Source organism: Mytilus trossulus, chromosome 3, assembly GCF_036588685.1.
Source record: "Mytilus trossulus isolate FHL-02 chromosome 3, PNRI_Mtr1.1.1.hap1, whole genome shotgun sequence".
Taxonomy (NCBI): Eukaryota; Metazoa; Mollusca; class Bivalvia; order Mytilida; family Mytilidae; genus Mytilus; species Mytilus trossulus.
In genome coordinates, this window is record NC_086375.1 from 83,604,318 (window position 1) to 83,626,045 (window position 21,728).

The 21,728-nt window shown below is 31.6% G+C and overlaps 2 protein-coding genes across 2 annotated transcripts; both read right to left on the bottom strand.

Moving 5' to 3' along the window:
* Nucleotides 1-412: 412 nt before the first annotated feature.
* LOC134712663 (monocarboxylate transporter 13-like) lies at nt 413-8,756 on the bottom strand. The gene is made up of 6 exons (XM_063574411.1): nt 8,429-8,756; nt 5,971-6,114; nt 4,477-4,725; nt 2,920-3,291; nt 1,792-1,917; nt 413-784 (listed from the first exon to the last, which is right to left on the bottom strand). The coding sequence occupies exons 1-6, from the start codon at nt 8,688-8,690 to the stop codon at nt 609-611; spliced, it is 1,329 nt and encodes a 442-aa protein (XP_063430481.1). The 5' UTR covers nt 8,691-8,756; the 3' UTR covers nt 413-608.
* A 3,713-nt stretch (nt 8,757-12,469) lies between these two features.
* On the bottom strand, nt 12,470-20,314 carry LOC134709783 (monocarboxylate transporter 12-B-like). The gene is made up of 6 exons (XM_063569927.1): nt 20,167-20,314; nt 18,575-18,718; nt 16,364-16,606; nt 14,392-14,763; nt 13,620-13,745; nt 12,470-12,891 (listed from the first exon to the last, which is right to left on the bottom strand). Exons 2-6 carry the CDS (start codon nt 18,630-18,632, stop codon nt 12,662-12,664), a joined length of 1,029 nt encoding a protein of 342 aa, XP_063425997.1. The 5' UTR covers nt 18,633-18,718; nt 20,167-20,314; the 3' UTR covers nt 12,470-12,661.
* Between the last annotated feature and the right edge of the window lie 1,414 nt (nt 20,315-21,728).

The following is a 21,728-nucleotide window of genomic DNA, read 5'->3' on the forward strand; positions in this document are numbered from 1 at the left end:
CGGGATTCGAACCCATGCTACTGTGATATCGTGACACCAAATCGCCTGCACCGCAGCCGTCCCGCTAGACCACACGACCACCTGGGCTCTCAAAAAAGAGCTTTCGGTGGCCGTATGTTACCTTTCCACGTCAGTTTATAATCTAGCGGCGTACTACAGTACATGATATATAAGGCATGAAGATGTTTTTGTTACAGATCAGCTAAATTATCTATAGTAAAGGATCCTATATATATATATATATATACACCGAAATATGTAATTATTGTTGATCTTATCATCATCTTTGTTAATTGTAATGACAATTTGCAAAAGCACTGCTTTGTTTTGCTATTTAACTAAAATGAAAGTTGACAAAAGCATGGGCTGTATTTAAAACGTTTAATTAGTGTGTACATTAATATAAACCATATGATGGTTCATTGACATTACTGTCGTATATTTTGATATGCAGAAATAAAAGATCAGTTTCATTATTATATATAAAAAGAAAAATCTGTCATTGAAATTGCATCATAATATTTGGTTATAGCATTTGTATATATATATATAAATATATAGTTCAATAAATGGTATTGAATATGGAATAACATGAACAATTACTGCTTTTAAGTTTTATTGTAATTTTGACTAATCTGGTGTTTTGATACTTTGATCTCAATTGTTTTCTCTTCACGTTGTATAGACCCGGAAAACGGTAATAAAACTAAAGCTGTCATGATGAAAATAATGGTGCCGAAGTAATAAGGTGTATTCCCATTACCAGTTACTTCTTGTAGATACGCTGAAAAGTTGTTTTGAAGATAATAAAGATTTGTATTTTGATACAAAAATAACCATTTCATTTATAAGCAAACATAAGAGGTTTTTAAATATTTTTGATTTGAGCGTCACTGATGAGTCTTATGTAGACGAAACGCGCGTCTGGCATACTAAATTATAATCCTGGTACCTTTGATAACTAATTATACATCAAAAACCTTTCTTGTAAACTAATTTAAAATGTGCATATTTATATACAAATCGATATCGATACATCATTCGATTGACTTCGAGTATTTTGCATTTAGTAATTGATACGATGCTCGAATGATGAACATGTTGAATTTTGATCACTGTACAATTTATCAATGTGTATATGAAGTAAAAGTAATATTTAAGAAAACTTGGACAAAATTCCGATAGCTGTTGAATATTCACATATGAGATATAAAACGACGCATTTAAGTATTTGTCGTTTAAATTTCAATCAAAACGACCTTAGAAAAGCGCGCTTAAACTAATGTTTAAATCGTACCATTGGTTGTGTGCATGTTCAAACCAGGAGTGTGTGATCCGGAGAAGGTAAATGTTGACTGCTGTCTGTCAGAACTGATTTACGTTCTTTTCTTATATAAATCAATTATTTTGATTTGTGTCACCTTTTTTTGCTTGCTATCTAGTATGATGTTTCCATTGTTGAAAATATGTTTAATGATCATTTCCATACCTTTAGTATCTGGTGGTTGGTCAAACTTCATTTTTTTTTTAAATATTTTTGTCATTGAATTACATGCTTCTGACTTTGATCAGGTATTCAAAAAATGTGATTCGGTTAAACTTGTCTTTGAGACATATTTTGTTTCTTTTAATCTTAATGCATGCACAAGAAAAAGCTAAAAGTACTTTTATATTTAAGATATTATAAATTAATAGGTGGCGTAACTTTCTTTTAAAATGGAAAAAGATACTGGTATCTTTGACAAGACAATCTTATTATATAGCATGCCTTTTATTACTGCATTTAACTACCTGCTAATGGATTTCCTGCAAGTAATCCAAGACCCTGCATAACCAAAGACATACTTATTCCACGACTATAATACTGTGGTTCTGTTATGTTTTTAATTGCCAAGGCATATCCTAGATTCACACCACCTAGAAAACAAAATAAACACTACAGAAAAAATGAGATTGTGCAATCTAGAGTTTGATTGTTTATGCAAACTTTCATAAATAAAAAAGTGTTGTTCATTTATAAATTTTATTTTTGAAACGTCTGATTAAAACATGTTTTGCTATATTTTTTATAAATGATATTTGTAAGATATTTCTGTTGTTAAATTCGCATCTTACAGAATATTTGCTAGATTGTAGCAAAATAAGACTAATCGCAAAATCATTTCGGATGAAGTTTTTATTACAAAACAATTTCGAAAAGTCTGCACAAATATGCGCTTTCTGAGTGATTCAATATTTCTGACATAAATCATCGAAAACGTCTTCCCAGTTCGATATATAGATTCTAGTAGGTAAGAAAATTTTCCTTTGGGATAAATAAACTATAAACTGCCACAACATTTCTTTTTGGCGTCTTTGTTAGATTAGTTTGTTTGTTTGATTATCTGTAATATCTATTCACACAGTTTCAACTGTTGGAATACATTATCGTCACATCAAGAATATGACAGTTTGATGTGTTTGAGCTTTTGATTTTGCCATTTTATAAGACATTCCAGTTTGGATTTTCAATGAAGTATGTTTATGTTTTTGATATATTGCATCAGGGGTTCACAGTGGCTTTGAAATCACCAATTCGAAATATTCATGGACGTCATCATGGGTTGAATAACAGTCATGGTATAACTATGTTACCTTAATCCAATTGCAGAAACATGGCGTGACCGATAGAGTACTCATCATAAGCTACATGGTTGGAGCAATTTTAAATGGGGTTCATACATCTCAATCTATTATTTTGTATGGACTTTATTTTTCCATCACGTTTGAGTTTCTCTTCGATTTATGATATTTAAATAACAATTTAGTAACCTCCACTCCTTTTCTTTTTTTAATAAGACTAATGTTTTTAAACCTTTTAAAATTAACTACACGTATTCATATGAGAAAATATTTACGTTATATGTCTTAATTCCTTACCATTCAGCAAACCATTTAATAAGTTGAATAGAACAAACTGATATAATTGGTTGGAAAATGGAACAATCAGCATTGACAGACCAAATCCTGCCAGACATGCGCTCCATATTTTACATACATAGAATGAATACCTATGTGATATAATTCCAAAGATTATACGTCCTAATATGTCCATAATGCCACTTCCAATAAAGGTAAATGACACACTTGCTACACTAACTCCTCTAGAAGAAGCTGTTTCAGGTATGAAACCTACAGGTAGTAAAACACCAAGGCAATATAAAAAACTTGCAAGTACATATAATATAAAACCCGGGCTTTTACAGAACGCCATGTCCTTTTGTAGCTTCTCTGTTTTTGATGTAACATCTTCTGTCAAAATAAAATAGAAATTGTCATTTTTCTAAAATTTAACACTTCTCCAGAGAACAAACAATAACACACTGGCGTTTTTCATATCGTTGGTTTTGCCTAGCTTTACAAGCTCTTGTAAGAATGGTTGAGAACATCTGTTAATTTATTTACTGTCTCTTCTTTGCTATTAAACTAGCCTTTAAACGGTAATAAATTACAGTTTTAGAATTATGTTTATTCAAACGAAAACAAATAGGAAAAACAACACTTTCTGATTCACATTTCAGACTAAATTCATCGGTTGAAGCACCATCAAACACGACTTAACATTATCCTTCTCGTACAAAAAAAACCCGATAGATGCCTTTAGCGGCACAAGACCACTAGAATTTACTCATACTGTTATTTGTTAGAATTGTGTACGCTTAAGTTTCTTGTGTTGTGTTGTGTTGTTATTTGTTTTATTTAATTATTTCAATGAATGACATGTTTCTGGCAGTAACCACCGGGTTCTAATCAAATATTCTCATTCTTTCAAGTGATAAGATTAGTGAGTTTATATTAACATGGATTGGTAGTAAATTGTTTTATTATATAAGAGAAATATCTTGAAATATTTACTTTTTAATACATATATTCATATTTAAGTTAATGAACTTCATCATTTTACTTGAAAAATGAAGATTTATTTAATTTTAATCATGCAAAGGGCATATTTCTTGGCACCATGAAGCCATTTAAGTGGAAATCTACTTTGACATTTTGTTTTATTAACCATTATTTGATAATTTTGATATTATTTTGATTAATTTTGCTTACAAAGTTGGTTAATAAAAAATACTTCAAGAAAATTACAAAAATGTTTTTGTAAAAATAAGCATTTTTTTTATTCAAAGAAAATAATCAGAAAAAAATAATTGTGACTTTTTGTCCTGTGACTTTTTGTCCGTGACTTTTTGTCTGTGACTTTTCGTCCTGTGACTTTCTGTCCTACATTCGAAAAAATTACATATAGCAGTAAAATTTAGCAAATGTAACACAGCGTGTTCTCTAAAGGGAGAAAGAGTTGTACATTTAAAAGTTCATTTTCTTGGGCTCTTCTTTATTTCGTGCTGCTCAGATTTCAATAACGTTACGGTTTTAAAAAACCTACTAAATAAGTGCTAAGGATGTTTATCGATGTACTCCTTTTTTGTTACTTACTTAGACTGACGAATCTTTGAGGGAAAACGACTGCTCCGCATACAACAAGGTTTAACAGAATAGCGGAAAATATCATCATTGCATCGCTGAATCCATATTTTGAAAGTAGGAACTCAATCGTTGATGGGAATATAATTCGACTCAGGGAAATACCAGTGGTGGCAAGTGAAACAGCTATAGTTTTCTTTTTGTCAAAGTAAGCATCAATAGCTACTACGCCAGTAACATATGTTAATGCATTTCCCAGTCCTACAATATTGTAAATGAATATCATTAGACAATAAGAAATTTGCTTATACACCGGTAACGTATGTAATAGACATTACAAAGTTGGAAAGGCATATATCAATCCAAAAAGTGCAATGAAAAATAAATTCCATAATTATTATTGTGCCGATCCTCAGGTTATAATGTTTCAAATAAACGATTTTTTTTATAACCAATACTTTACAGAACATGACTGTTTCAACTTTTTAGCATGTCTATTTTAGAGTCACGAGTTCTAAAGTGGTATTACTCTAAGAGACTCAGCAGTAGGATCGCGCAGGCGGTTTCATAAAGGCATACAAAATATCTGGTTGATAACTAAGTGATATTCTAAGTTAAAACACAGTTAAGGTGGCTCGGGTGTCTTCCTCCATCTTGGATTTTAAATAAGCAGATATCTTTGGTCTATATATTTGATGAAATGTGCAAATTTTGAGAGTTGTATGTAAATTATGTAAAAGACTTTTGATATAAATATAGAAAATTGTGTGTTTTAACATAATTTCAGTTGTAATTTTGTAAAAACGCCTTGTTTGAGTTTGATTGGATTTCTTCAAACTTTGCCAAATAAGGGGAGATAACTCGGATAAAGTAAATTTTACAATAGAAAGTGTTATGAATTTACCTATTTCGATATGTAGCAAGAAAACAAGTTCGGTGACCCCATTTTTTCTTTTGCTTATTTGAAAGCATGTTATAAGAGCAATATTCTCACATTTTATCTTAAAGTTCTTATAGTACGTTTTCGTTATATCACACAAAATTTAATTTTCCATGAATAATCTATACAAAATCTGACAATTTTGCGCAACCTGTAGCGTGAAAAAAAGTCCGGTGACCCATACTTTTTAATACAGTTTTGAAAAAAGCATGATAAAAGCTTTATTTTGACAAGTTATCAAAAAATTCTGTCAGTTTTAATTAAGACGCCCCAGCCACCTTAAATAGTTGGTAACTGGAAAAGAAAGTGAAAGACTAAAGATTATTATCGGAAAAAATGTATGAACAAATAAACAAACATACAGTAACCTTACATTTGTCTTTTTTTTCAAATGAAAAAACCCGCAACCCACTTATGATAAACGTGTAATAATCATCCGTGTATATGACGGTGCTACAATGCTGACTTCCTTTAATTATTTTAGCATGGCAGCAATCAGACAACACTATAATCCGACATATTTTAGGACTTAAGCAGTTCGTCATTCTTATATAAAGATTTCTTACCCGATATAATGGATATAGATATAAGTAATAGGACAAAAGAGGAAGCAAAAGCTGCAATTAAACATCCAGTAAACTGTATCAATCCACCAACACAGAGGACTCGTCTGATACCAAATCTGTCTATGAGGGATACTGTGAAGAAAGCTGCAATTAAGAAAATATGTATAAAGTATAACTTTTGTTTTAAGCTAACTTCAATACATTGTTTATTCAGCAAATTGTTTTCTTAATTGTCTCTATATTGGCAGAGAATATTTTTATCGAAACTATTCCAAAATGTCAAATGTTATGATTATCATCTAGATTATTATATAAAGCGGAAACAAAAAAGACATCAAATATAGGACAATAAACAGACCAAATCAACATCAATACCCGATCGTCGCAAAAACAAGAGACAAAAAGATAAAAAAACAACAAAAACAATTAAGATATTTTCAAGATAGCCTAGCATGGTACAGTAACAGTTTGTGGTTAAATCAGTCAAACGTGGTCATGAATCTTCCCTTTTACATCTCTAACCTCTCCTACTGCCAAATTATCGGAAAGGCAATGTATCAATAATCTGATATATATATGTTAATAGTTATCAGAGGTACTAGGCTAAAAATTTAAACTAGAGGCGCGTTTCGTCAACATAAAACTCATCAGTAACGCTTAGATAAAAATAGTTACACGACCAAGCAAGTACAAAGTCGTAGAGGATTGACGATAAAGGAGCCTTTGGTGAGCTTATTATTTCTATTCAAATTAAATTACGAGAGTTGATATCAATCGATAATCAATTTTCACAAGTTTTAAACCAAATTCTTTTATGGTCAAGACTTTCATTGTGTTAAATCAAAGATTCCGCCAATCGTTGATCTAGTCTTTCACACATTGTGATGAGACTGTTATTAAAGAGAGAGGGTTAGCGCTGTAGAACCAGGTTTAATCCACCATTTTCTACATTTGAAAATGCCTGTACCAAGTCAGAAATATGACAGTTCTTGTCTATTCGTTTTTGATGCGTTTTGTTATTTGATTTTGCAATGTGATTATGGACTTTCCGTATTGATTTTGCTATGAGTTCAGTATTTTTGTGATTTTACTTTTTACACATACCAGTATGACCTCAAATGTCCTTTTTCAATGTCAAAAGTAACCATTGGACATTTTAAGAATAATTATAAGATTCCAAATGTAATAAAATTTGACAAAAAGACGATTGTCTGATGAGAATTTAGTAGAATTTAAACTTTTATGTTGCAAAATAAATTATGCAATTGTCGATTGCAAATGACGTTGTCCAATAAATATCAATTCTATTGTGTAACCTTCTTTTTGTATAAAAAATGTATTCTGCTGCAATTATTTTAGTGGTCAAACCCCAGATTATCTTGACTTAGCACCAGCAAAGTACCATTACACCGCTCTAATAATTTGTAAATAGATGGTTTAGTTTCCAGTTATTTCAGAATAAACATTTTTCGCAGCAAGTCTACCGTATCCATATACAAAACCATAGTCTACTAGCTGTCCTATATTCGATATGTGCTTTTCTTAAGGTAGATTTGTGTTTTTTCTTAATATCTCATTTTGATCAAGGGTGTATACTGGAACAAGTCGTATGAAGATTTCATAAACAAAACAGACCTCAGTTGATTAAATCATGCCGAAAAGTGGTTTTGCAGTAATTGTCGATGTTTTCAATGTCAGTTGCGCTTATCATGTCACCTGAAGTTTCTTCAAAGACTGTAACATGTTATCTATCTTCAATATCATTATCTTTCAAGACGACTGAAAATACCTGTAATTGTTCGCATACCAAAAAAGGCGGTTACAGCATTATAAATAAGTAAATGATTGCAACTGCTATTCCGGTTTACATATGCGAGACAGCGTTAGTACGTATTAGACAATTTCCAAGAAAATGAATTATGTTGCAATTTATTTTGGGTCAAACAACAGTTTCCCTGGACTGCAGTGACAATGGAATATAATTGAATAACCTTTGACATTCAGCATTGACCTATCGAATAGCCAATGGAAATGCTGTAATATTTTTTATGTTGCTGGCTAAGCCAATTAAGTTAACGCAGTTTTAGGAATCACGTATTTCCTTCACATTTCTAGAAATAGATTACAGGCTTTAATCATAATAGATTGTCGTTTATTTCACTTAGTTGTCCACTAACAGAAAAGTGCAACCTATCTTCTGCTCATTTAATGGACATGATAGCATAAAAGTTAAGAGGAGGGTGACTAAAACTTAAACACCATAAACCATGGACATGACTTGAAGGCATGAACGTTAGTATGTGTGTACTCGAAACTACAATGTAACGTTAATCAATGCTTAAGAACTAGTAATAAAAATCCCTTTATTTATGTTCATTTTCCCTCCGACTTCAAGAATGTATTCAATGATAAAATTGATATAAAGAACATTTTCCTGTATGGATTAAATACTACGAACCTCCAGTATAAGATATAGCACCATTAATTGAGCCAATAAGACTTAACATGGTCAAATCAAATCCGAACTCGTCTATCATATGCGTATATAATATCCCCATGCTAGATCTTAATGCTGTAGATAAACATAAACAAAGGCACATAGCACATGTCACAATCCATCCCCAACCTCCATCGGGTTTGATCTGATGTTTTACAATATTGTCACTTTTTTCCTTGTCGTTATTTTTTGAACTAAGTTTCAAAGATTTTTTAAACACCATTATATCACTGAAACCGGGAGGAAAACATTCAATACACTTTATATGTATACATGTACTAGTATATAAAACGGAAGGTAAGGTCAAGTCTGCTTTTACATGTATTTACTTAAAATAATTGTTATAGAAAAATATACAGATGAGGTATGATCGCCAATGAGACACTTTTCGACGTAAATCAAATAACAAATGATGTAGAAGGTAACTATATGGTCCCGTATGGTTTTCAACAATGAGTAAAACCTACACAGCATTGACCGAATTGACAAATTCAAATGTACATCAATTCAAACAAGAAAACTAACCGCAAACGAAAAACAAATATGATATACAGCAACAAACGATAACCACTAAAGTACAGGCTATTGACATGAAACCATTTAAACATGGTTACAACAAACCTATACCCCTAACTAGTAACATTATTGCTTCAGCACAAAATCAGAACAAACTATTAAAATCAGCCGAAAAGGGAGCTCATTTGATCGACACAAAGAAAATAAACAATTAACAAAAAAACATAAAGTTATAAAGTACAGATCTGAAAGTACTTGCAGTTACAATTCAAACTAGTACTCATATATCCAAGACTAAAATATCAATCAGTAAACGTCCATCTTCCAATAGATTTAGTATTTAGTATGAAAACGTAAAATGATTACATAAGATGTAGAATATGCTTTATATAGAAAACGAAAGACTTTCGCAGATACCAGTAACCTGTTTTCAAGACAGGACAAATCATAATGCGCAAAAACACTCTTATATATTCAAACAAAAATTTCACCCACATACTAGCATCCCAAACTGCTGTCATCAGATTCGATTATTGTATCAGCGATAACTACTTTTTCAGCAGCAACTTGACGGCTATTCACTTTTCTAATATATAATGCCTACCCATCTGAAACATCTGAGGTCAGTGCAAACGTTTCGTTAAGCTTACTACTATTTAAGTCTAACGAATCGTCAAATTTTTCACTAAGTTCATATAAAAAAGAAGAAGATGTGGAATGGATGTCAAGGAGATAACTTCAATCAGAGACCAAATAACTTAGATGTAAGCAACTTTGTGTAACAGTACGGCATACCAATGACAAAATCCAATACCACATTATAAGCTATAAAAGTCAACATGGACAAAAATTAAACAGTTTAAAAAAAACTAACGGCATGGTTTATGTACCAAGCAATAAACGAAATACAAACATTTTAATCATATTGTTTAGAAAAAATATATGCTAAGGATAATGATTAAAGGTCGACAAAATTCATGTACACATCAAATATTATGAGACGCTAGATCAGTAGTAAACACGACAGATACGGATTCGTTGTGTTATTAAATTTGCTGTTACAAAATGTTAAAAATTATTATGAATTAAGGAATGAATCTCCCTCATGCAATACTCTGATTCCTTTCACCGATTTGGCTATACTCTTTGAAACTTTTGAATTATAGCTCTTTTTTTTTTTATCCTCAATGCTTTTCAACTTTTTACTTATTTGGCTTAATAAATATTTTGATATTTTACACATTTTGGCCACGAGCATCACTGAAGAGACATATAATGTCGAAATGCGTATCTGGTGCAGAAAACATGGTACCGTTAATGTTATTGACAAGACTTACTAGCAATAGAGATCACCTAACAATTCTGAATACCTGAGTTCATATACCGGATTTGTTTTTCTTAATCAATTTATGGTTGTTGAACAGCGGTATACTACTGTTGCCTTTAATGACATCATGCATTTTTTTTGACACATGGTAATTTTCGGTTAATTTTTAAATCTCTCGATGCATGTAGGTGAATCAAAGAACACACTTTCCAGACCTATATCGCTGTTTTGATGTATTTTAATTATTCCAGTTTTGTCTATCATTATTGTTTTAAAAAAAAATCGTATCCTAACGTATAATTATGCATAACCTAACATTAGATATACAAATGACGAAGAATAAATTTAAAACAAGTTATCACGTTTGAACAGTGGTTAATCTACATTTGATTTCCGCAGTACGTTATATCTATACAATCACAAGTGAAATGAATGTGTGGGCAATGGTTCAACATCCTTTATGTTAATTAAAACGTTTAGTACACACTTATCAAGGTTAAACTTATAGTCATACAAAATAATAATTTATTTTAAACGTACGAAGGTTATGAGCATACAAACATTAATCTGAAATAGGTACATATATGAATAAATAATATGATAAAACGATTCTCTCGCGCTTATTATAAAATCTGTAATAAATGTTGCTGTTCATAAAAAAAAATCGGTATCACGTACGATCTCTTTGCTAATAATGCCTCATTCCTAATTTTGCTTTATTACTTTTATATAACAGTACTACGAGTTGTATAAAAACGAAGCTAAGTAGTTTATATAAACCATATAAGGTATAGTATAAAACATATAAATAAGCTCTGCTATGCTTTCAACGAATATTAATCCGTAAACAAAACAAATCAAACAAAGTATCATGAACATATAAAACATATAATTGAATAAAACTATTCCACAGCCAGATAATTCATAGGTAGCTCTGGTGAATAGTTGTCTCAATCTAAGTTTTGTATTTGTTAGTCATAAATCTAAGTGAATTTTGTTTAAACTATAAAATAATTTGGCAAAATTTATGACAGTTACTTCTTGAGATCATATGTGGCGCTACTCCTCTCCCATAAATATTTAGATATATAGTTTTCCTTTTTAAAATTTAAACTGATATATTTAGCAAAGCAATAAATAAAATGCACATGTTTTGGGTACTACCATCATAAAGTCATGCTAAATTACTATAATCTTTGAAATTGTAGCATTTTGGTTAATTTTTAAGCTGTTTTCGTCTGTATTTGAAGTGACCGTATTAGTGTTCATTCTTAATATCTAAATGTAAGTTGTATTTGATGATAATACATAACATATATAAAGGTGAGAATGAACTTGGATGCGTCCACTTTCATTTTTGACCAAAAAAAAACCATCGGAAAAGTAACATATTATGGTATATTTGATAGATGTTTCATATTCCAGCTTGATTTAGAGCGTCTGTAATGACTAAATGAGGTTAAATCTTTCACAGAAAATAATTTAATCGAACGAGGGTAGAAAAGTGTTTAAAAAGTGTCCAAAATATTTCTTGAACTTTCAGGCCAAAATGGGCTCTTATCGGACTTCTTCATTGACAAATAGAAATTTTCGGTGAAAAACGTGGGTTTTTTTATATGTTTTTGAATACATTATATATATCTGTTACAATAAAGAGAATTTGACCGTTTTGACCTTTGACAGACATTATTGACTAATAGCCAATTAAAATCTCGGAATTCCGTTACATATTACAGTATAGACGTACCAAATTAACACATTTTGATATCACTTATTCGTACCATGCATCGTTTATTATGATACGAAACACAATTTTTATATATCTCTTCATGTGAACTATGAATGATAGGCCACCACCAATAAATTAGTTATATCGTTTAATAAATCAGTGGAGATGTTTTTTTAAATGATTGGATTACATCAGATGACCTGATTGATGTCAATCGACGTATTTGGACAATCAAGTCTTGTGATGTCATAACAAACGTGTTGTGACATCGGGAAATCTTTTAGAAAATCTATAGATTAGTTTTTAAGGAAAAATGATTATTCTTGTTAAGTTATCTGTTTGGAACTCCTTTGAATTAGCGTATACTTTTTGATTTTCAGTATTTTTTAATTGAACATTGAATTTGAAAAAAAAGACTAATCTGGTTTTTTTTTCATTTTTCATTTTATTTCTTATCTCTGACTTTTATTCGGATAAAATTGAAAAAATCATTAAGAATGTATCCGAGGAATAGCAGCTATATCCAACCATTTCTTTTCGTATCAGAGCGCAAATTCCGTATACAACAGTTAAATATCAACAAATATTTTGATGGATTCGAAAGTGTTTCGGACATTATCCATCAAATGATAGGACCATTGAAAAGTTCATCTCTTTCTCTAACTGCGTAAAAGTTGGTATCGATGACTTTATGAGAATACACGCCTTTTTCGGACACAGTAATTTCTATTTCTGGTGACTTTGCCTGATTGATGTTTGAAATTGGTAGAAGCACTAATCCCGATAAAATAAAAATCAAACATCCAAAATAATATGGTATATCTCCACTTCCAGAAACGTCCTTCAGGAAAGCTGCAAAAGAATAAAATTGATTAATCTGCCGTACCAATAAAACTCATCATTGATACCAGGATTGAATTTTGTACTTCACCAGATGCGCGTTTCGTCTACAAAAGAGTCATTAGTGACGCTCATATAAAAAATAAATCAAAAGACCATATACAGAACCATGTTGAACGTAACAATAGCAGGTTATAAGATGTTTTTTTTAACATTATTAACTACTTGTTGATAAGAATTGTTAAGTAATGAGACTTGACTAAAACATTTAACTCATGAATGATAATGAATTAATTTTATCTGGAGTATGCAAAAGATTAACGTAAGACTATTGCCGAATTTGAACTACCAGATGTTAACCCTGTGTTGCTAAGTCTTTATCATTTTATGTAATGCTGTGTGTACCTTTTTGATCTTTTTGTCACTTCTATTGCTTTTGCCAGGTTATCTCGACTTATGAATTTTCAATGTCTACCTTATCTTGTCCTCCTTTTTGTAAATGCAATTTATGCAATTGCAAAAATGAAAACAGTTGAAAATAAAGTAAGAAATGGGTGGTTTGTAAAAGATTTACATTTTGTTTTACACTCGTATTAATCGGATGCTTGTTATATGGTTTTTATGTGTTTAAATTACTGTATCGTGAAATGCTGAGGAAGTATAACTCATTAGAAATATCAGATTTCTACTTTGGAACGCCAAACCTCCGTTTTTGTCTACACATTACAAATTTAACAAACCTGCGAAAGGATTCCCCACAAGAGCTCCTAATCCCTGCATTACTAATGCTATACTGATTGCTCTTCCGTAATGTTTTGGTTCGACTATGTTTCTAAGGGTTAGGTTATAACCCATATTAGCACCACCTGTAAAAAGTCGTACAATAGAAAATCTCAATTGATGTATTTAGTGAGATGGAGGAAAAGGCAAAAACTCGAACAATGCTTGAATGAATCGATATTTTGATAATATCATCCAAATAGACATACACCGCAAAATGTTCACGGTTGATATACAGTTTAGTTTGGATGATAAAACATTTTTATACGTCCAGTTGAACATTGATAAATATTGATAATTATGACAATTCAGAGACTTATAATCTGGAATCAGCTACCAAAACGTATGGCAGTGTTAAGACGACTATTATTCTTTTTTTAAATTACTAAACCGTTTTTTTTTGTGTTCGTATATATTGATTTCGAGTTCAACACAGTGAGTTTGATATTATTTCAAAACTTTCCTTTAAAAATCATTTCGACATTGTTCAGAAAAAGTCATTATTTTAAAAAGCACCGAAAAAGTACTTCAAAACTTGTTATTTACAAATTTATTGCATCGAAATAAAAAAAAGTTCACTTTTGATAGGAGATTTATATCGTAAAGACGGTTTTTCATCTGACTGATTGATGAACTATTAAGTAATACTTTTTTTTCTATCTCTCTTCCTGTTATCTATACTCTTCTAATATCAAAATACTCTCCTTAATATGAAATATTTTTCGTACTTACCATTGAAAATTCCATTTATAAGGTTGTAAACAAAAAAATGAACGAACGTTGTCGATAAAGGCACAATCAACAAAGATAATCCAAATCCAAAAAGGTAAATAATCCATAAGTATTTTATATGATGCGGTAATCTGTGGGATAGAAATCCAAACATCAGTCGTCCAATAACTTGTGTAATTCCGTTTGCAGAAAATGTTAGAGATATATCGTTTTGTGTAACTCCTTTGGACAATGCTGTCTCAGGAAGGAGTCCGTTGGGTATAAAGTTTGCTATGATATACAATAAGTTCGTCAACATGTACAAGATAAACGAAGGCTTTCTACAAAATGACATTCCCATTGAACTGTCTTCACTGACCTTTCTTTGAGATTCTGCAATAGAAGTTAGTTTTACGTAATAGCAAAATGTCAAATGTCACATGATCTATGCATTTTAACTTTTTCCAATAACAATATGAATATTTGCATTCATGATAATAGTTGAAAAAAGAGTTTCTGTTCCCCAGAAATTGCAAACAGAGTTTTAAATACGAAATGTAATTAAAAACATAACCAATGATTCTATTTGAGGGGCTATGATGGACGCTCAGTGAGATAGTCTCATAGATGGCATAGCATTTATAATAGAAAGTCTATGTTCTGCAATGTGAATACCTTAAATCTGTATACAACAAACTACATTGATGAGCACTTGAGTAATTGCATGAGAAATTTTATAAAAATATATAGCCGAATTTCTTGTAGGTCAATACCAAAAAAGAAACAAGGATGGATTTGTCATTTTCTCTAAATTGCTCTTTCGTGAATGAGGAAGCGGTATGTCAAGATTCTTCATATATCTGTTAATTCCAAGGTCGTCAGTGTGAAATCCAAAATAAAGATTTTGCATTTGTAATTACAGGATATTTTTGAGACTTGTTTTGCTGAAAAAACAACATATCTTTCACAAAGGGTGAATAATACATTTTTGAAACGATCAGAAACCCGTTTGTTCATTCCTACTGATACAAATTAAAGGCGAAACATCCGATATTCTTACAACTAAGTAGCGCTTATTTTGAACAACCACTGATTAATAGAGAAAATGATGTTTTAGATTTTGAAACTTTTGGTCCTCAATGCTCTTTAACTTTGTACTTGTTTTGGCTTTCGATTTTTTTTTCATCTGAGCGTCACTGGTTAGTTTTGTGTGGACAAAACGCACGTGTGGCGTATTAGATTTTAAACCTGGTACCTTTTGTTAGCTATTGTTCGTGTGTTTCTCTGTCCTACTTAGTATATGTTTTCCCATTTATTTGTATTGTTGTCCTGTCATATAATGTGATAATTTTAATTTTATATTCAACATTGTCATAAAAGCGGGAGGTTCGGCATGCCAGGATCAATCCACCATTTTTTCTTAAATTGTCCTGTGCCAAGTCAGGAAGATACCATTGTTATATTATAGTTCGTTGCCGTGTGTGTTGCATTTTAATGTTGTGTTTCTGTTGTGTCGTTGTTCTCCTCTTATATTTGATGCGTTTCCCTCAGGAACCCGGATTTTTTTTTCTAAATCGATTTATGAGTTTCGAACAGCGGTATACTACTGTTGCCTGTTTCTTTGTTAACGAAAAAGCCTATAGTTCGTTTCTATGTGTGTTGCATTGTCGTTTTTGTTTGGTTGCATTGCAGTGATTTTGTTGTTTCGTTATTTTCCTCTTATAATTTTTGTGTTTCCCTCGGTTTCAGTTTGTGTCCCGGATTCTCTCAATCGATTTATGAACAGTGGTGTTCAACTGTTGCTTTAAATTATCCACTGTTTTGAAGTTTGCAAACTTTAAAAAAATTTTGAGGCCATTTTTATACTACTATGAATGATATTTATTCTTAAAGATTTGTCCTTATTATCTTCTGGTCATAAGAATAAAATGAGGAAATACTATTTACTACATTTTGATAACAAGGACTTATAATGGATACGTTTATACTGTACCTTTAGATTCAAGTGGAAAAACCAAAGCCGCACATACTAAACAGTTCAGGAAAATCGCCGAATATATGAGCATGGCATCATGAAATCCGTAGTGTTCAAGAAGACGTTGACATATCGGGGCAAATATCGTTCCAGATAATGATGCTCCTGAAGTCGCCAGTGGCATCGCTATAGATTTCTTCTTATCAAAATATGTATCCACAGCAACAATAAAGGTAACATATGATAACGCTGATCCAATGCCTTTCAGAAAAGAAAAGAGGAAAGCTGAGGATTAAAAATGCTCGTCCCGTTTTGAAACATTGTTTGACAAACAGTTTTCTAAGTGTATTTATACGTTCTGGAACAAACGATAATCGTTAGTATAATTTACGTCGGTTTCAGAACTATAAACATTTCCTTGAAGTGGGAGGTTTAGCTGGCAATAGTAGGTTAAATCCACCATATACCTAATTGCTAATTGAAAATCTGTCCCGGTTGACCAGGGATTCTGCCCCACTTGAACTTCTGACGTCAAACATTCAGTAATGGTGGACAAAGTGGTCTTCACTTAAATTTTCTTTTTCCATCAAGGTCTTCATTGAATTAAGTAGGGTAAGACAGCATTATAGAAAATATATCGCTTCTTTAAAATCTATTCCTATCAAATCTTAAAACGATACCACCGCTTTTCAGACTAATGTTTTCAATGTGAAATATGTATGTGTTGCCGGATCTAAATATTACCGTCTTCAAAGATGCAACTTGCAGATGTGTTGGTTCCCAATTCATATATCAACCACGTTATCATTTGATCTGAACATTTTCAACAAACCCTTCTCTGCGAACTGTGTAAATTTAAGGAACTAAATACCGTGAGCCTTAATCTATAAATTTAATACACAACTTATAAAGACTATCAAGTTCAGTCGAAATTTATGCCAGGATATGCTTAATAAGAGAAAGAATCTTTCGATAATATTTCTGGAGGACGACGAAAAAAAACCAAACAAAAAAAAACAACATTATAAACTGTATACATTGTACGTACAAAGCATTTTTAGTGGATTTTTAAATGAGGAATGCTCAAAGCCAAAATTTTAAAAATCCATAGAATACTATATGAGTGGTAGATGATAAAAAGGAAGCACAAAAAAGCAAATAAAAAAACTGAACTGAAATTAAATAAAATGAATGTGTTTCTGGCACTTATGCTATAACAATCGAAGACCCAAATTTTGCTTGGCAAATGTGCTACATCCATGACAAATGTGCTTTTGTTTCCGGAGGTAAAACCATTAACCCTGAGCTAATGGAATTAGTAACCGACAATGCCAACACTGTAAAAGAAATATATTAAACTCCAATCTAACCAGCAAAAGGGAAAATTATAATTAGACCATAGGTCTGTTCCATTTTCATTTCCAAAATGAAAAACGGTTCTTACAAACAACATATATAGCTGGGACTGTCAAGTGATCAACGAAGCATCTTTCGAAATTAGTAACATAAACTATATCAGCAATCAAAGTCGGGCTTCAGAATTACTTTGAAACTATCTACTCTAGGGGCAAAGCAAATCGGATTGTCATATTCCTTTCGACCTGAGTTGTAAATGTTCCCTTAGAACCTCCGTCCTTTTCTTAATTTAAAATTACACTGCTTTGAAAGGAAACATCACACTTGATGAAGCGATAAGACATATATAAAACGGTAAACATTTATCAAAGACAAATTGAGATGAAAGTTTTGTTAATTATAACGAAAAGTAATTACTGTTTTGAAATTAAATAGAATGTCAGGTAATTGGCAAAACGTTTTGGTCCTTAATTCATCTTCGTACTTTATTTGTCCTTTGAACAATTTTTGATTCGAGCGTCACTGATGAGTTTTTTTTATAGAAGAAACACGCGTCTGGCGTAAATATGAAGTTTTAATCCTGGTACCTATGATGAATTTATTGTATAGATAGCAGAATTTACGGTATGGGTTTTACGAATTGGTGAAGATGGTAGGTGAATACCTTACATCCATTTTTCCGTATTTATTTGCAGCCATACCAAATCGTTTTGTTATATGATTTTGATGTCTTGTATAAAAGCTAATTCAGTTCAAAGGTAAAATTAATTTATTTTAATCTTGTAATAATTCCTGCTAGTTTTCCGTCTGATTACTTCATTTAAAGATTTTGCTAGATTTTATTACTACAGAGAATAAAACTCAGATACTTACCCAACACTACAGCCATGGAAAAAAACAAGAGAGGATACAATGATACAAATGCCGACATGAAACAGCCAAGGAATTGGAAAAGTACCCCAAAAACTAACACTGGTCTTACATCAAATCTTTCTATTAACTGCACTGCAAATACAGCTGTAAGTATAACGTACACATAATTAGAGATTATTTCTTATTCATTTTACCAAATTTAAGAATCCTTCTAAAATCTTTGCCTAATTTTTAACTATAAACCCAGGTTCCATCCTCTATTTTCTACATTTGAAAATACCTGCACCAAGTCAGGAATAAGACAGTTGTTGTCAATTCGATTGCTGTGTTTTGTCATTTGATTTTGCCATGTGATTAGGGACTTTCCGATTGAATTTTTTTCTTCGAAGTTCAGTATTTTTGAGATTTTACTTTTTAACCACATTATGCAAACAAAAAATCCCCTCCTTCTTAATAAGTTATAACTGCGAACTATATTTGAAATATTTGAAATAAATGATCACACGGCATGTTAAAAATAATTAGTCTTGAAACCATGAAAATGAGATTAAAATCAAGCAAAATCCATGCTTCAACTATGTCACTGAACACAGTGATTCAGGAAACTGTAATCGTGATCATGAGTACGGACATTATATCATATGTGTTGTAGATGCAGTCCTTATCGAACCCTAGAATTGATAACAAGGACAAACAAGCCTTATCAGATATATATATAAAGACCCTTCTGATCTTATAACAATAGCATAAGTCTTTATCAAAGCCTAGAATTGATAACGAAGCAAAACAAGCCTTATCAGTAACACATAACCACCCTTATGGTCTTATAACAATAGCATAAAGGAAATACACATTGTAATAAATCTTTAAATTGGCCATTGAGTCATAAAAATATTTCAAGGTCAAGTGACTCCAGTCAGTGAAACATATTCACCTTAAAACCATTCTATATATGGACCAACTATAACCAATCACTCTTATGATTGAGAAACTGCTAACACAGTGACATATCAAAGAATACAATCGACGCTACATAAGTTCAAATAACGTTCCAATCCAAACCATATCTGATGTCGAAACCAAAAAATTTACCCAGACATCAAACTATTTTTCGTATTCAAGTAGCAATTACGACCTTTCTTCTTTTTTCTTTTACATGAATTTAACACTTTGTTTCCATTATCAATATTCATAAACGTATCTTAAGCGCAGACCTAGTGGAAAGCAGCTTTGGAATTCTCTGAAAAAGTTTGGCTGAAAGGCATAAACAGTTATCACTTTTAATATGGATCAATATGATTGATTCCTCAGTTTATCCTTATTTGTTTTAATTGTATAACACAAACCCCAGTTAACCCTGTGGCAATAGTAATTGAACGTTTCTAATTGTATAACACAAACCTCCAGTTAAACCTATGGCAGTATTTATTGAACCAATCAAGGTCAGTAGGGTGAAATCGATACCGAGTTCCTCTACCATGTATGTATAAAATAACCCATTATTTGAGAAGAACGAACACGTCACTGATAAACCAAGAGCACTAGCAAATGCCACAAGCCAAGCCCAAGGTCCGTCCCGTACACATTTATACCTGCTGTTCTTGTTTGTAATTTGCACTTCTTGTTTAAGATCCACTGATTTTATCCAAGTCATGTTTCTTTAACGCCAGTAAAGTATCAGTTTCTGGATAATACGACCTGATCTGAAATGAATGAAGCAGTAAGGAGAAATGATTATTATGATGGAAACAGAGGTTGTCCTTTTATACGACAAAAGCAGTACAAACTGGTATTGACCATGATTAAATCATCTCTTTTATATAAGCTAATCAAACATTTGTATGACAAGATGGCTGAGACAAAGAAAGTCTGATTTTACCCGGCCACATATTAGTGTAACATTAAACCTCAGCTGAGACAAAGAAAGTTTGCTTTTATCCGGCCACATATCAGTGTAACATTGAACCTAGCAGAAGTTGTCTTTTGTACTGTTCTTGACGTTTATAGAATTTGATGATAACGACAGATCTATGATTGTCTGTTTAGTATGTCAATTTAATTCCAACGTCTGTAGTCTCTGAACTATTGAGAGCTTAGAATGTTCTGAAGACACGTGTTTATTGTTTAGTGCCGACTGTATGCCACCTGTTGATGTGTTTATTGTTTAGTGCCGACTGTATGCCACCTGTTGATGTGTTTATTGTTTAGTGCCAACTGTATGCCACCTGTTGATGTGTTTATTGTTTAGTGCCGACTGTATGCCACCTGTTGATGTGTTTATTGTTTAGTGCCGACTGTATGCCACCTGTTGATGTGTTTATTGTTTAATGTCGACTGTATGCCGCTTGCAGATGTCGTGGAATAAATAAAAGACCACCCAAAAACTGTAACAAAAATGAAATAAAAAAAAAATTCCAAAACAAACACATAAAGTGTCATTCCACATGTTTTTGAAATGATCAGTTAAGTTGAAAAAAACAAAGTTTCTCAACTCTGTTAATTTGCAATTCATTACTTAAAATTCATGACCATATCCATACATTTAATGTATAAAGTTGATGATTGTTCATGAATGTTCTTGAAGGGGTATGTATGTACTAATATAGACAAACTTGTGTGCGTGATAATCCCATATAATGACCAGGAGACGGTTTCATTTAAGTTTTATCTTGTTTTGATGATTATTTTGAGTATGTTAATGCGATGTGATTTATCGTGTAAATAAATAAACAGGATAGAGTGGATGAGCATGCACGCATTATATGCAAAACAGAAAAAAAAATCTTGATAATTGTATACACTGTGTTTGATATCTTTCTCATATCCCTATGAGAAACCTATTTTAAGGCTGTCTAATATCAAGGAGAATCGTGTAGATTTAATCTATTTTAAGACATTGATATTTTCTTTTACATACCCGCGCACTATTGCTTGTATTGCTAGCATTGTCGGAACTATCGATGACTGAAACTTGCAATAGGTACAGCAACGGTTAAGGCATTCGATACAGTTTAAGGGGAGGTTACTGTAATGAGGTTACTTTTCATGACGTCAAAAAAAAATTTTTGCGACAATCTGTGTTTTTTTTATTCACATTTGGCATAATTATGAAACAAAGTATCATTATTAAACTAAATATATATAAATATACAAC

Bases quoted from the DNA above. Each gene is read 5' to 3' on its own strand.
- LOC134712663 (XM_063574411.1), bottom strand. From the start codon at position 8,690: ATGGTGTTTAAAAAATCTTTGAAACTTAGTTCAAAAAATAACGACAAG. The intron at 6,115-8,428 runs GTTCGTAGTATT...TCTTAATTGCAG, and splicing joins TGCTATATCTTATACTGGAG to CTTTCTTCACAGTATCCCTC. The intron at 1,918-2,919 runs GTAAGGAATTAA...TTTGTTTTCTAG, and splicing joins ATTAAATGGTTTGCTGAATG to GTGGTGTGAATCTAGGATAT.
- LOC134709783 (XM_063569927.1), bottom strand. From the start codon at position 18,632: ATGTCGGCATTTGTATCATTGTATCCTCTCTTGTTTTTTTCCATGGCT. The intron at 16,607-18,574 runs GTAAGTATCTGA...CTTTTCTGAAAG, and splicing joins TTCCATGGCTGTAGTGTTGG to GCATTGGATCAGCGTTATCA. The intron at 12,892-13,619 runs GTTTGTTAAATT...ATTCTTTTGCAG, and splicing joins TGTGGGGAATCCTTTCGCAG to CTTTCCTGAAGGACGTTTCT.